The 12,692-nt window shown below is 42.6% G+C and overlaps 1 protein-coding gene across 2 annotated transcripts; it reads right to left on the bottom strand.

Annotated features, from left to right (window-relative positions):
* Positions 1–238: 238 nt before the first annotated feature.
* LOC133547126 (zinc finger protein 25-like) lies at positions 239–7,977 on the bottom strand. Of its 2 annotated transcripts, XM_061892952.1 has the most exons (3): positions 7,511–7,977; positions 2,470–2,543; positions 239–2,354 (listed from the first exon to the last, which is right to left on the bottom strand). In XM_061892952.1, the coding sequence occupies exons 1-3, from the start codon at positions 7,635–7,637 to the stop codon at positions 2,298–2,300; spliced, it is 258 nt and encodes an 85-aa protein (XP_061748936.1). In that variant the 5' UTR covers positions 7,638–7,977; the 3' UTR covers positions 239–2,297. The 2 variants fall into 2 exon arrangements, with proteins under 2 accessions (XP_061748936.1, XP_061748935.1); XM_061892951.1 differs by having other exon boundaries at positions 239–2,543.
* Between the last annotated feature and the right edge of the window lie 4,715 nt (positions 7,978–12,692).

Genomic DNA, 12,692 nt, shown 5'->3' with positions numbered 1-12,692 from the left:
AGGAGTTAATTTAAGAAAAAACAAAACGGAATTAACCACTTGAAATTATTTTTACAATGTTCTTTTGCAATTGAAGACAACACTTGTTCGTTTTTGTGATAGGGAAACAAAATAAACAGTTTATTTTATGAATGTATGCAAAGTGGGATGATGTACAATATTGGCTTTTGCCTGACACTCCAAACTTTGACTGATATTGATGTTTTGGGGATGTTAAAATAAAACAAAAAACCTAAAAAATATTTAAAACACAATACTTGATTTATTTAATATATCCACAAATGTAAAAACTTAGCCATCCTTCCACAAATAAATCTGCCATTTTCTCTCACTTTTATACTGCATAAAGGTCTGGGGACATACATATATAACAATCACAACACAATCATCATAATACAGAGTAAAAAATATAATGAATAAAATAGATTAAAGAGACCCAACAGATGATTCAAAAAGTCACACATTTTAAAATTGTATTGTTGAAACGATGTATAAAGTAATTAATAATATGCTTCCTGAAGTGGTCCAGAAGATGTTTCAGATGTGAACCAGTACATATGTATATCATATAAAGGTGCTAATCTATGGGATTATTAACAATTAGAAATACAAACATGTAATAATTTCATATTTCATATGAATAAGTCTAAAATTATATGTTGAATATACAGAATATATATACACACACACACATAAAATGTTTATTGCATGTAAAATATTTCCCGTACTGTTTACTCCCACCTTTTTACTTAAATTGTTCTGTCCATTTTTTAATAAAAGTACACAATGTTGCATATTAATGTATGTGCTTGACTGAAAAAAGCACTAATATAAAATATCTAATCTATAAATGTAAAGATCATATTAAACAGATTGTTAGACAAACAACAATGTCACACATGTTATATGTGCTGATGTTGTTAGAAAGTCAAAATGAAAGTCTGGACAGTTTATTTCAAATCCTGCAGTTTCATTTGCTGCTGCTGTTCTCACCAGCACACTTGTGTTTCTTACACTGGTACTTAGAAGACAATCTTTCACCACACACACTGCAACTCAACACTTTCTCTCCTGGGTGTCTTCTCATGTGTCTTACAAGGGTTGATCGGTCACCAAAGCTTCTGTTGCAGATTGAACGGGAATGTGATTTTTCACCAGTGTGTGTTCTCATTGTCTTTTCATATTCTGACTTGCAGTAAAACCTTTACCACAGGTTGAACAAGAAACAGGTTTTTCACCAGTGTGTCTTCTCATGTGTACTTTCAAATCGTGACTTTGTGTAAAACCTTTACCACAGGTTGAACAGGAAAAAGGTTTTTCACCAGTGTGTCTTCTCATGTGTCTTTTCAAATTCTGACTTTCTATAAAACTTTTACCACAAATTGAACAGGGAAAAGGTTTTTCACCAGCGTGTGTTCTCGTGTGTACTTTCAAATTGCGACTTTCTCTAAAACTTTTACCACAAATTGAACAGGGAAAAGGTTTTTGACCAGTGTGTGTTCTTGTGTGTCTTTTCAAACATTGACTGCTAGTAAAACCTTTACCACAGATTGAACAGACAAAAGGTTTTTCACCAGTGTGTCTTCTCATGTGTACTTTCAAACTCTGACTTTCTGTAAAACCTTTACCACAGATTAAACAGGAAAAATGTTTTTCACCAGTGTGTGTTCTCATGTGTATTTTCAAATGGATACTTTGTGTAAAACCTTTACTACAGAGTGAACAAGAAAAAGGTTTTTCCCCAGTGTGTGTTCTCATGTGTCTTTTCAAATGGATACTTTGTGTAAAACCTTTACTACAGAGTGAACAAGAAAAAGGTTTTTCTCCAGTGTGTGTTCTCATGTGTGTTTTCAGACTACAATGGTATTTAAAAGTTTTGTGACAGTGAGAAGATGTGAAGTGAGTGTTGTCAGTGTGACATGTCTTATCATCTTTAGAGTCTTCATCATCAGTGTCAGGAGAGTGTGACGTTGTGTCCTCACTATCTGATAGTGGAGCTAAGAGCTTGTCTGCTTGTGATCCTCCACAGTGGTCTCCATCAGCTTCTGTTGTCATGTGTTGTGTTGAGCTGCTGCTTGGAGGCTCCCCCCCTCCCCTCTCCTCACTTTCACCTTTCACCTCATCATCTTCACTCTTCACAGGGACACCAGTCACTGGGAACTCCTCCAACCATTTAGGCTGACTGATGCCCTCTTCCTCCTCTTCCTCTTTAATGTGTGGCGGCTCTTGGTCCTCTTCTTCCTCTTTCCTTTTAATGTAAGGGGTCAGCTGGTTCTTTTGCCCCTTAAAATAAGGGGTCAGTAGGTCCTCCTCTTCCTTTTTGATGTGTAAGATGAGTGGGTCCTCCGCTTGCCCTTTAATGTGAAGGGTCAGTTTAACATTATGGGTGTGTGGCGTCTCGTCTTCCTCTTTAATGTGGGGGGGCTTTGACTCCTCTCCTCCTTCTTTGATGTGTTGGGAATGTGGTACCTTTTCTTCCTCGTGTATGTGGGGGGACTGTGGTTCCTCCTCCTGCTCATGAGGAAGATGTTCTTCATCGATGTCTGCGGGACAGGAGAAAACAAACATTCTTCAGAAAAGTCCAGCTTTGCTCAGTCACATGAGACAATGTCCTGCACCAACATATGATCTCACAATCTCATCAGTTTCCCCTCACAGCAGTCAGGGTACTTCCAGCTGACACATAAAAAGACCTTCAGGGGAATGCCTTCCCAGGCCAACGTTCAATCCACCTTATTCATATAAAAACATCCTAAAAGTCATTCCTGCAATCCTTAATGGTAGATGCCATACATGAAAGTGTGCTGTTCTCCCTCTGAATAAGTCATACACACACAGAAAATAATGTACCACATGCCAGCTTCCACACAGTAGTACTAGTGATGAGCTCCCCCTGCTGGTGAACAATATTTACTGTGAGTTTCACATTCATCTTTAGAGACATGTCTGTCATAAAAGAAGCATGAGCACAGTCAACATGTTGGCCAAGAAAGATGACATCTGTTTTACTTTCATTTAGATAGTGTCACCACAGTTAAACTGGGAAGAAGTAATCAGATTACTGACTACACCTTCAAAAGATAACTTGTTTACATTATTAATAATGGATTATATTAATTTACTGCATTTCTAGACACTCAAATTGTGTTAAGAGTGAGAACTGAGAAGGCATCATTCTTGCAGTCCACACATTCAATCAAAATCAGTTCACGGGTATATAGTATGCGCCTGCCTAGAATTATTGCCGGGTCAAACTTGTTTCGCAAACTATTTAGCGCGTGCTTAGCATTACCGCCGGCTCATGATTAACGCCGAGTCAAACTCGCTTCGCCAAATAATTAGCATATGCCTAGAATTTCCGCCGGGTCAAACTCGTCACGTCACGAGTGACACTTCACCTGTCATCATTTTCAAAATGGAGGAGACTGATTTCAATAATTTGAAATCGCATAAAGGGAAGACGATTAAGAGCTATTCAATAGGATTTAAGGTCCAAGCTATTGAATATGCTAAAAAGAACAGTAAGCAGCTATGTTTTATTAATATACCGTAGCTGCGTGTGTCAAATATGAGTCATTAAATGACTCTCGCCTCCTGGTGGTAGAGGGCGCTACTGATCCTTCTTGCGACTACTCGGCTGCAGAAGAAGTGACAACAAGCAGCAAGAGTGAGCAGCGTGTGTTTATTTTTTCCTCTCGCTTGCACTTTTAACATGGAGGATTACATATCTAAAATAAAACAGTTTTCTAAACTGGACTTTCAATCGAAGCAGGAGGTAATAAAGGAAAATCTCCATCGAGACAGAGAAACTTTTAAAACTGAAGAAAGGAAGACTTCTATAAACAAGTTATCGATGCTTTTGATCAGAGGGAGCTGCGCATGGACTTCATTTATAAGTAAAGGTAAGACCATAATAAAGTTTTTTTTTATTAAATGTGATTTTCATGATGGCATCCTTACATCACACTCAAATTTTTAAGCGCAGGACTAGTTTCACCGCATGCCTTCTGTAAATGCCGGAGTGAGAAGAGGTTTTAAAATAATTAGCGCATGCTTGCCTTTACCGCATGCCTTTGGTAAACGACGGTGTGAGAAGAGGTTTTAAATTAATTATCACCCCGATGGAAATTCAAGGAAATACGGTACTTTATTTAATCCCCAAGGGGAAGTTAAAATTTTCAGCAATATGGTAAGCTACATTTAATAATAATAATAATAATAATAATAAGTAGATGAGGCAATTGTTCAAGGAATTGTGTGTGAATGCTGCAATGCTGAAATTGAACTGAAATGCTGACAGAATGTAGTATGAATGTAAGAATAGTTTGAATGTTGGAATGGCTTAAATGTTGAAGAGTTTAAATTTCCAGGAAAACCGGAATTTGGTTTGGAACTTGGGAAAGTGTTAGTTTGAATGTCCAGGATGAGTGGAATGTGTTGATGTTGGAATGGTTTGAATAGGTTGAAAAATGTGGGGATGGTGCAACTTGGAAAAGTGTCACTCCGGTGGGTGTACGCATGTGTGGAAGGTACGTAGACACAGAAAACTCCCCCACAAGCATGTTTGTGTGATGGATATAAATATTTCAAGTCAATGTCCAGAGGTATTAAAACATTAGTCAATCAATCAAACAACCGGTCAATGAACTTTGCAGTCTGTTGTGTTTATTTTCTCCGGCTGCGGCTCTCAAACTGCATACAAAAGGTCTTCTTTTGTTCGTTTGGTCTGAAAGCGTAAAAAAGTGCTGCCTTGATACGGCACAAATAAAGCGGGTCTGGGGGCCCAAACGTTGCCATTCTTTTGTGAGTGTAGTCCTTATGTGACATCATCATGTCATGTTCATGAGGAAGCTGAGCTTGTTTCATACACGACTCCCCTCAGCTAACTTGGCTAACATTAGCAGGTGACTTATGAGAAAATTCTTACAACTCCTCTTCTCTGACCTTCCCAAAGTAATAATCCAATCAATAATCACTTAACTCAACAAAAAAAGGCATATTATTTCAACAATCTGCGATGATGTAACGACTTTCCAGGGTGTATGCCGCCTTCCGCACGATTGTAGCTGAGATAGGCGCCAGCGCCCCTCGCGACCCCAAAAGGGAATAAGCGGTAGGAAATGGATGGATGGATTATTTCAACAATGACTTCCGGTGTCACAGAATTGGCTAATATAACAAAATCTGCTTTTCATTGCACAATATCAGGGAAATTGACATAAATGTAAGAGCAATGTTGTCATTCTTAGAAGAAGCAACATTTGTTCGGGAAAATAATGCCTTGCCGGTAAAGTCTATTCAGGTGTACTGGAGAGGACCCTAGGCCAGATAGTCGAACCTCGGATTCAGGAGGAACAGTGTGGTTTTCGTCCTGGTCGTGGAACTGTGGACCAGCTCTATACTCTGGGCAGGGTCCTTGTGGGTACATGGGAGTTTGCCCAACCAGTCTACATGTGTTTTGTGGGCTTGGAGAAGGCATTCGACCGTGTCCCCCGAGAAGTCCTGTGGGGAGTGCTCAGAGAGTATGGGGTATGGGACTGTCTTATTGTGGCGGTCCGCTCCCTGTATGATCAGTGTCAGAGCTTGGTCCGCATTGCCGGCAGTAAGTCGGACCCGTTTCTAGTGAGGGTTGGACTCCGCCAAGACTGCCCTTGGTTACCGATTCTGTTTTATGGATAGAATTTGTAGGCGCAGTCAGGGCGTTGAGGGGATCTGGTTTGGTGGCAGCAGGATTAGGTCTCTGCTTTTTGCAGATGATGTGGTCCTGATGGCTTCATCCGGCCAAGATCTTCAGCTCTCACTGGATCGGTTTGCAGCAGAGTGTGAAGCGACCGGAATGAGAGTCAGCACCTCCAAGTCCATGGTTCTCGTCCGGAAAAGGGTGGAGCGCCATCTCGGGGTTGGGGAGGAGATCTTTCCCCAAGTGGAGGAGTTCAAGTACCTAGGGGTCTTGTCCACGAGTGAGGGAAGAGTGGATCGTGAGATCGACAAGCGGATCGGTGCGGCGTCTTCAGTAATGCAGACGCTGTATCGATCAGTTATGATGAAGAAGGAGCTGAGCCGGAAGGCAAAGCTCTCTTTATCGGTCGCTCAAAGGTCCAACCTTACTTATGGTCATGAGCTTTGGGTTATGACCGAAAGGACAAGATCTCGGGTACAAGCGGCCCAAATTAGTTTCTTCCACCGAGTGGCGGGGCTCTCCCTCAGAGAAAGGGTGAGAAGCTCTGCCATCCAGGAGGAACTCAAAGTAAAGCCGCTGCTCCTCCACATGGAGAGGAGCCAGATGAGGTGGTTGGGGCATCTGGTCAGGATGCCACCCGAACGCCTCCCTCGGGAGGTGTTTAGGGCACGTCCGACCGGTAGGATGTCACGGAGAAGACCCAGGACACGTTGGGAAGACTATGTCTCCCGGCTGGCCCGGGAACGCCTCGGGATCCCCCGGGAGGAGTTGGATGAAGTGGCTGGGAAGAGGGAAGTCTGGGCTTCCCTGCTCAGGCTGCTGCCCCCAAGACCAGACCTCGGCTAAGCGGAAGAAGACAGATGGATGAAAAATGTGTTCTGGATCACTCATTCATCCTTTAAACACGCTGTCATTCAAAATAGCGACTAAACTACAAAGCTACAGATGGCAAGGAAAATTCATACACCCACAACACATCTCATCTGCTTGTGTTGTTGTGAACGACATCATCAATGTTGGAATAATGTACAAACAGGACAATAGTTGCAACTTTCACCTCCACACATCGTTCTGAGAACAGCAACACACTTCCCCCTTCACAATAATAGGTTTGACTGTGTTAACAAAATAAAGGTTTAAAAAAAAAAAGCACCTTAAACAAGTATAATGAACTTATTGATGCATTTACACAATTATTATGCTTTGACCCAAAGTACGGGGCAAAATTGTCTAAAGATTTAATGCACAAATAAATGTGAGCGATTCTGCATTCAATTAACAAACTGGAAATAAAATAGCATTTGCCTTGGTGCCCTAAAATATGAACCCTCCTTTAAGGCAACACTTGTCTTGACCTTTGATAATTGTTCTACATCCTGCGAACGGGCTGATGCTGTGGTGAAAGGGAGAAAATAAGTAAATATCAGGAAATGCAAATTTTAGCAAAAATGGCTGACAAACTTTTTAAAACCTGGTTAGAGATTGTTTGTAGTAAACCCAGAGATGATTGTGTGTTATAAAATGATGGTAGAGCTACCTTTATTATTTGGGTTTAGGGGGCCATGTCATGGAGCTCGTCCACAGCACATCTCTGACTTGTTCCACCACTGACAGTTTGTAGTACAAATGGACTGGGATATGTAACTCATCTTTAGTAGTTACATTCCACAGAACACAGACAACCACGTGGTTGCAAGACCACGTTGCAAGTAGCAGACGGAATGCATCATCCTCACAAGACAACACAACTTCTTATACACAATATATTAAACATAGTGTTATTAATAAATGTAAAGTTAGTAAAGATGTGAGAGTAAGAAGTAAACAAACCTGTTCTGTGTAACACAACTTGATGATGTTTCTTATAATAAACATCCAGCAGTTGATGTTGTCGCTCCTTCTCCTCTTTTGTTGGACAAAGTTCCTCCTCATACTTTGCTATCCTTCTTTCGTACATTTTCACACAATCACAACACTTTACTCTCACACTTGATCTCTACTTAGCGATGTGTTGATAACTTCTGTGTCTTCTGTTAGCAGCTAACAAGCTAAGCTAACTAGCCAGCTAAGCTAACTAACAAGCAAAGATAGCACGAGAAGCGGCACAGTGCTTCTAGCGCATCGAGACCACTTTATCCTTAACTAAAAAATCAAAGATGTATTTTATACGACGTAAATATTATAAACTGGATAACAAATAATAAGACTGACTTATTAGCGTCCTGCTCACTTGGCACACTTGACGTTACAAGGCAGTACTGCTCTCTTCTGCTGCTTTCCGTTTACCCCGGAAGCTGGGAATGACGTCACAGCTGAGCGGTGGAAGAGGTAGCTCTATATAAGATATTGCCTGCTGTCACTGTTACCATGCTTTTATAACCTGTAATATTTGTTTGAAATACAATGTGATATAAACGAGTGTCTTGTTTTTCAAAAATAAATTCAAAGTATATCAAACAAAGCTTTAATGTTGGGGTTCAGTGGCGCCCCCGTGCGACATTCATTGCAATGACAAGAGTGAAAGTGCTAGAAATTGTAGCGATATTACTGCCAGATTCCACATGTTTTTATTGTTGTTCCCTTTTTCTCCAAGATAATATATTTTCCTACAAAACATTAATAAAACATTCAAATATCACAGAACGTGATTTCGCACGAACTCTGACATAAAACAAATTGTAAATGCAGGAAGTGACGTAATCTTCGAGCATGCGTGGACCGATCGTGTCGTGAATTTATATCAATTTTTAAAAAGTGTGAAATATTTGCTCTCATACACAAAAGTGTCTTTCTTAAAGTGAAATCCAAATTCTATCATTGTGTTAATGATTTGAATTTATTAATTCAATCTTGGAAGATTGTACAAAATAGAAAAAGCCTTTATTATATTTACTGAAATAGTTTAAGTTTATCATTTATTTATATATATTTTATTTTAATCTTATTGGAATGGTCTCTCATATTTACTTTTACTTTCTTTAACGGGTTTTGTTTGTAAGAGGATTGGATTTAATGTGATGTTTTTTATATTGCTGAGTAAAATATTGAAAAAACATTGACTCATATTGTATTGAAAGTACCTTAATGTGTCTAAACATTGTTTATGTGTGTTTAATTGTTCAATAAGAAAATAAAATAAATACTCAGAAGTAGAACTGGTTAGCAAATAAACTCTTATGTTAACATAAATAATGTTGAATTCATATTACATGACATTATACAAATATGTATATTAAATATAATTTGAATAGTTGGCAAGTAAACAAAATGCATTTGCCATACCTAAATGTATTATATCAATTATAACTCAACCCCACACTTTATAACATGTATTCACACTTTGTTGTGTGAAAATATTTTACACAAACTTACATTCAATTATAGTAATGATTATAATATAATAAGATATATAACAATGTGTGTTCTGGATCTAAATTAATGCATGGAAAATAAATAGATAAACAATTAATCTTTTTTACCTGGAAACTTATCTCCTTAAGTGTGCAAATAAAGTCTTACGTATTACTTGTATTACATTTGAATAGAACCTTATTGAGCATATTAACAAGATTCTGTTAGAAAATGTGCTGAGTATGAAAAAAGTCATTTTGAATATGCGTACAGGATGTTGAATGACGATGATCTCGACCCACTATAAATAAACAAATCAGGAAGATTGGAGCATGTGGAAGGAAGTTATGACTGTTATAATTTTCCACCACAAGGGGGCGATTTAGGTGTCGATATCAATGACTAGACGATCAGACCCCGACCTAAAGGCCCACTGAAAGCCACTACTACCCACCACGCAGTCTGATAGTTTATATATCAATGATGAAATATTAACATTGCAACACATGCCAATACGGCCGCTTTACTTTACTAAATTGCAATTTAAAATTTCCCGGGAGTTTTTTCCTGAAAACGCCACGTAATGATGACGTGTATGCTTGACGTCACAGGCTGTTAGGAAATATGAGCGCTGCAAACACACACACACACACACACACACACACACACACACACACACACACACACACACACACACACACACACAGCTAAAAGTCGTCTGCTTTAATCGCATAATTACACAGTATTTTGGACGTCTGTGTTGCTGAATCTTTTGCAATTTGTTCAATTAATATTGGTGAAGTCAAAGTAGAAAAATGGAGTTGGGAAACTTTAGCCTTTAGCCACACAAACACACGGTGATTCCTTGTTTAAAATTCACAGAGGTGAAACTTTACTATGGATCACAGCGAACATGGATCCCGACCCAATGTCAACCAGCAGGTTTCGGTGAGAAAATTGTGGTAAAAAGTCTCTTCTTAGGTCAGCTTGTGCCGCCCATAAAGCAGCCGTCGACTTCCCTGAGACACTGGCGTCAACACACCCGTGAACACACACATCTGACTATCAGGTACTGTTAAACTCACTAAAACACTAGCAACACAATAGAAAGATAAGGGATTTCCCAGAATTGTCTAATCTGTCCCAATGCAATCGCGTTTTTTTTTAAAACTTTTTTTTTTTAAACTTTTTTTTTTTTTTTTTTCTTGTCCGTCGCTATCAATATCCTCAAACACAAACCTTGCTCCTCTCTGAGCTGCTACCTTGCCGTGGTAGAGGAGTTTGCGTGTCCCAATGATCCTAGGAGCTATGTTGTCTGGGGGTTTTCATGCCCCCTGGTAGGGTCTCCCAAGACAAACAGGTCCTAGGTGAGTGATCAGACAAAGAGCAGCTCAAAGACTTCTATGGAATTACAACGAAATGAACCCAGATTTCCCTCGCCCGGACGTGGGTCACCGGGGCCCCGCTCTGGAGCCAGGCTCGGAGTTGGGGCACGATTGCGAGCGTCTGGTGGCTGGGCCTCTCCCCATGGGGCCCGGCCGGGCACAGCCCGAAGAGGCAACGTGGGTCATCCCTCCAATGGGCTCACCACTCATAGGAGGGGCCATAGAGGTCGGGTGCAATGTGAGCTGGGCGGCAGCCGAAGGCAGGGCACTTGGCGGTCCGATCCTCGGCTACAGAAGCTAGCTCTTGGGACGTGGAACGTCACCTCACTGGGGGGGAAAGAGCCTGAGCTAGTCCGCGAGGTAGAGAAGTTCCGGCTGGACATAGTCGGACTCACCTCGACGCACAGCAAGGGCTCTGGAAACAGTTCTCTCGAGAGGGACTGGACCCTCTTCCACTCTGACGTTGCCGGCAGTGAGAGGCGACGGGCTGGGGTGGCAATTCTCGTTGCCCCCCGGCTCAAAGCCTGTACGTTTGAGTTCAACCCAGTGGACGAAAGGGTAGCCTCCCTCCGCCTTCGGGTGGGGGGACGGGTCCTGACTGTTTGTGCTTATGCACCAAACAGCAGTTCAGAGTACCCACCCTTTTTGGGAGCACTCGAGGGAGTACTGGAAAGTGCTCCCCCGGGTGATTCCCTTGTCCTACTGGGGGACTTCAACGCTCACGTTGGCAACGACAGTGAAACCTGGAGAGGCGTAATCGGGAAGAATGGTCGCCCGGATCTGACCCGAGTGGTGTTTTGTTATTGGACTTTTGTGCTCGTCACGGATTGTCCATAACAAACACCATGTTCAAACATAAGGGTGTCCATATGTGCACTTGGCACCAGGACACCCTAGGCCGCAGTTCCATGATCGACTTTGTAGTTGTGTCATCGGATTTGCGGCCTCATGTTTTGGACACTCGGGTGAAGAGAGGGGCGGAGCTTTCTACCGATCACAACCTGGTGGTGAGTTGGCTGCGATGGTGGGGGAGGATGCCGGACAGACCTGGCAGACCCAAGCGCATTGTGAGGGTCTGCTGGGAACGTCTGGCAGAGTCTCCTGTCAGAGAGAGTTTCAATTCACACCTCCGGGAGAACTTTGAACATGTCACGAGGGAGGTGCGGGACATTGAGTCCGAGTGGACCATGTTCCGAACCTCTATTGTCGAGGCGGCTGATTGGAGCTGTGGCCGCAAGGTTGTTGGTGCCTGTCGTGGCGGTAATCCCAGAACCCGTTGGTGGACACCAGCAGTGAGGGATGCTGTCAAGCTGAAGAAGGAGTCCTATCGGGTTCTTTTGGCTCATAGGACTCCGGAGGCAGTGGACAGGTACCGACGGGCTAAGCGGTGTGCAGCTTTAGCGGTCGAGGAGGCAAAAACTCGGACATGGGAAGAGTTCGGGGAAGCCATGGAAAACGACTTCCGGACGGCTTCGAAGCGATTCTGAACCACCATACGCCGCCTCAGTAAGGGGAAGCAGTGCACTGTCAACACCGTGTATGACTGCTGACTTCGACTGCGGATGTTGTGGATCGGTGGAGGGAATACTTCGAAGACCTCCTCAATCCCACCAACACGTCTTCCTTTGAGGAAGCGGTTCCTGGGGATTCTGTGGTGGGCTCTCGTATTTCTGGGGCTGAGGTTGCTGAGGTAGTTAAAAAGCTCCTCGGCGGCAAGGCCCCGGGGGTGGATGAGACCCGCCCTGAGTTCCTTAAGGCTCTGGGGACTGTGGGGCTGTCTTGGTTGACAAGACTCTGCAGCGTCGCGTGGACATCGGGGGCGGTACCTTTGGATTGGCAGACCGAGGTGGTGGTCCCTCTCTTTAAGAAGGGGGACCGGAGGGTGTGTTCCAACTATCGTGGGATCACACTCCTCAGCATTCCCGGTAAGGTTTATTCAGGTGTACTGGAGAGGAGGCTTCGCCGGATAGTCGAACCTCGGATTCAGGAGGAACAGTGTGGTTTTCGTCCTGGTCGTGGAACTGTGGACCAGCTCTATACTCTCGGAAGGGTTCTTGAGGGTGCATGGGAGTTTGCCCAACCAGTCTACATGTGCTTTGTGGACTTGGATAAGGCATTCGACCGTGTCCCTCGGGAAGTCCTGTGGGGAGTGCTCAGAGAGTATGGGGTATCGGAATGTCTTATTGTGGCAGTCCGCTCCCTGTACGATCAGTGTCAGAACTTGGTCCGCATTGCCGGCAGTAAGTCGGACACGTTTCCAGTGAGGGTTGGACTCC

This window comes from Nerophis ophidion, unplaced genomic scaffold, assembly GCF_033978795.1.
Source record: "Nerophis ophidion isolate RoL-2023_Sa unplaced genomic scaffold, RoL_Noph_v1.0 HiC_scaffold_65, whole genome shotgun sequence".
In the NCBI taxonomy this organism is placed as follows: domain Eukaryota; kingdom Metazoa; phylum Chordata; class Actinopteri; order Syngnathiformes; family Syngnathidae; genus Nerophis; species Nerophis ophidion.
Note: the sequence above shows the minus strand (reverse complement) of the source record. Positions and strands in the feature narration are given on the sequence as shown.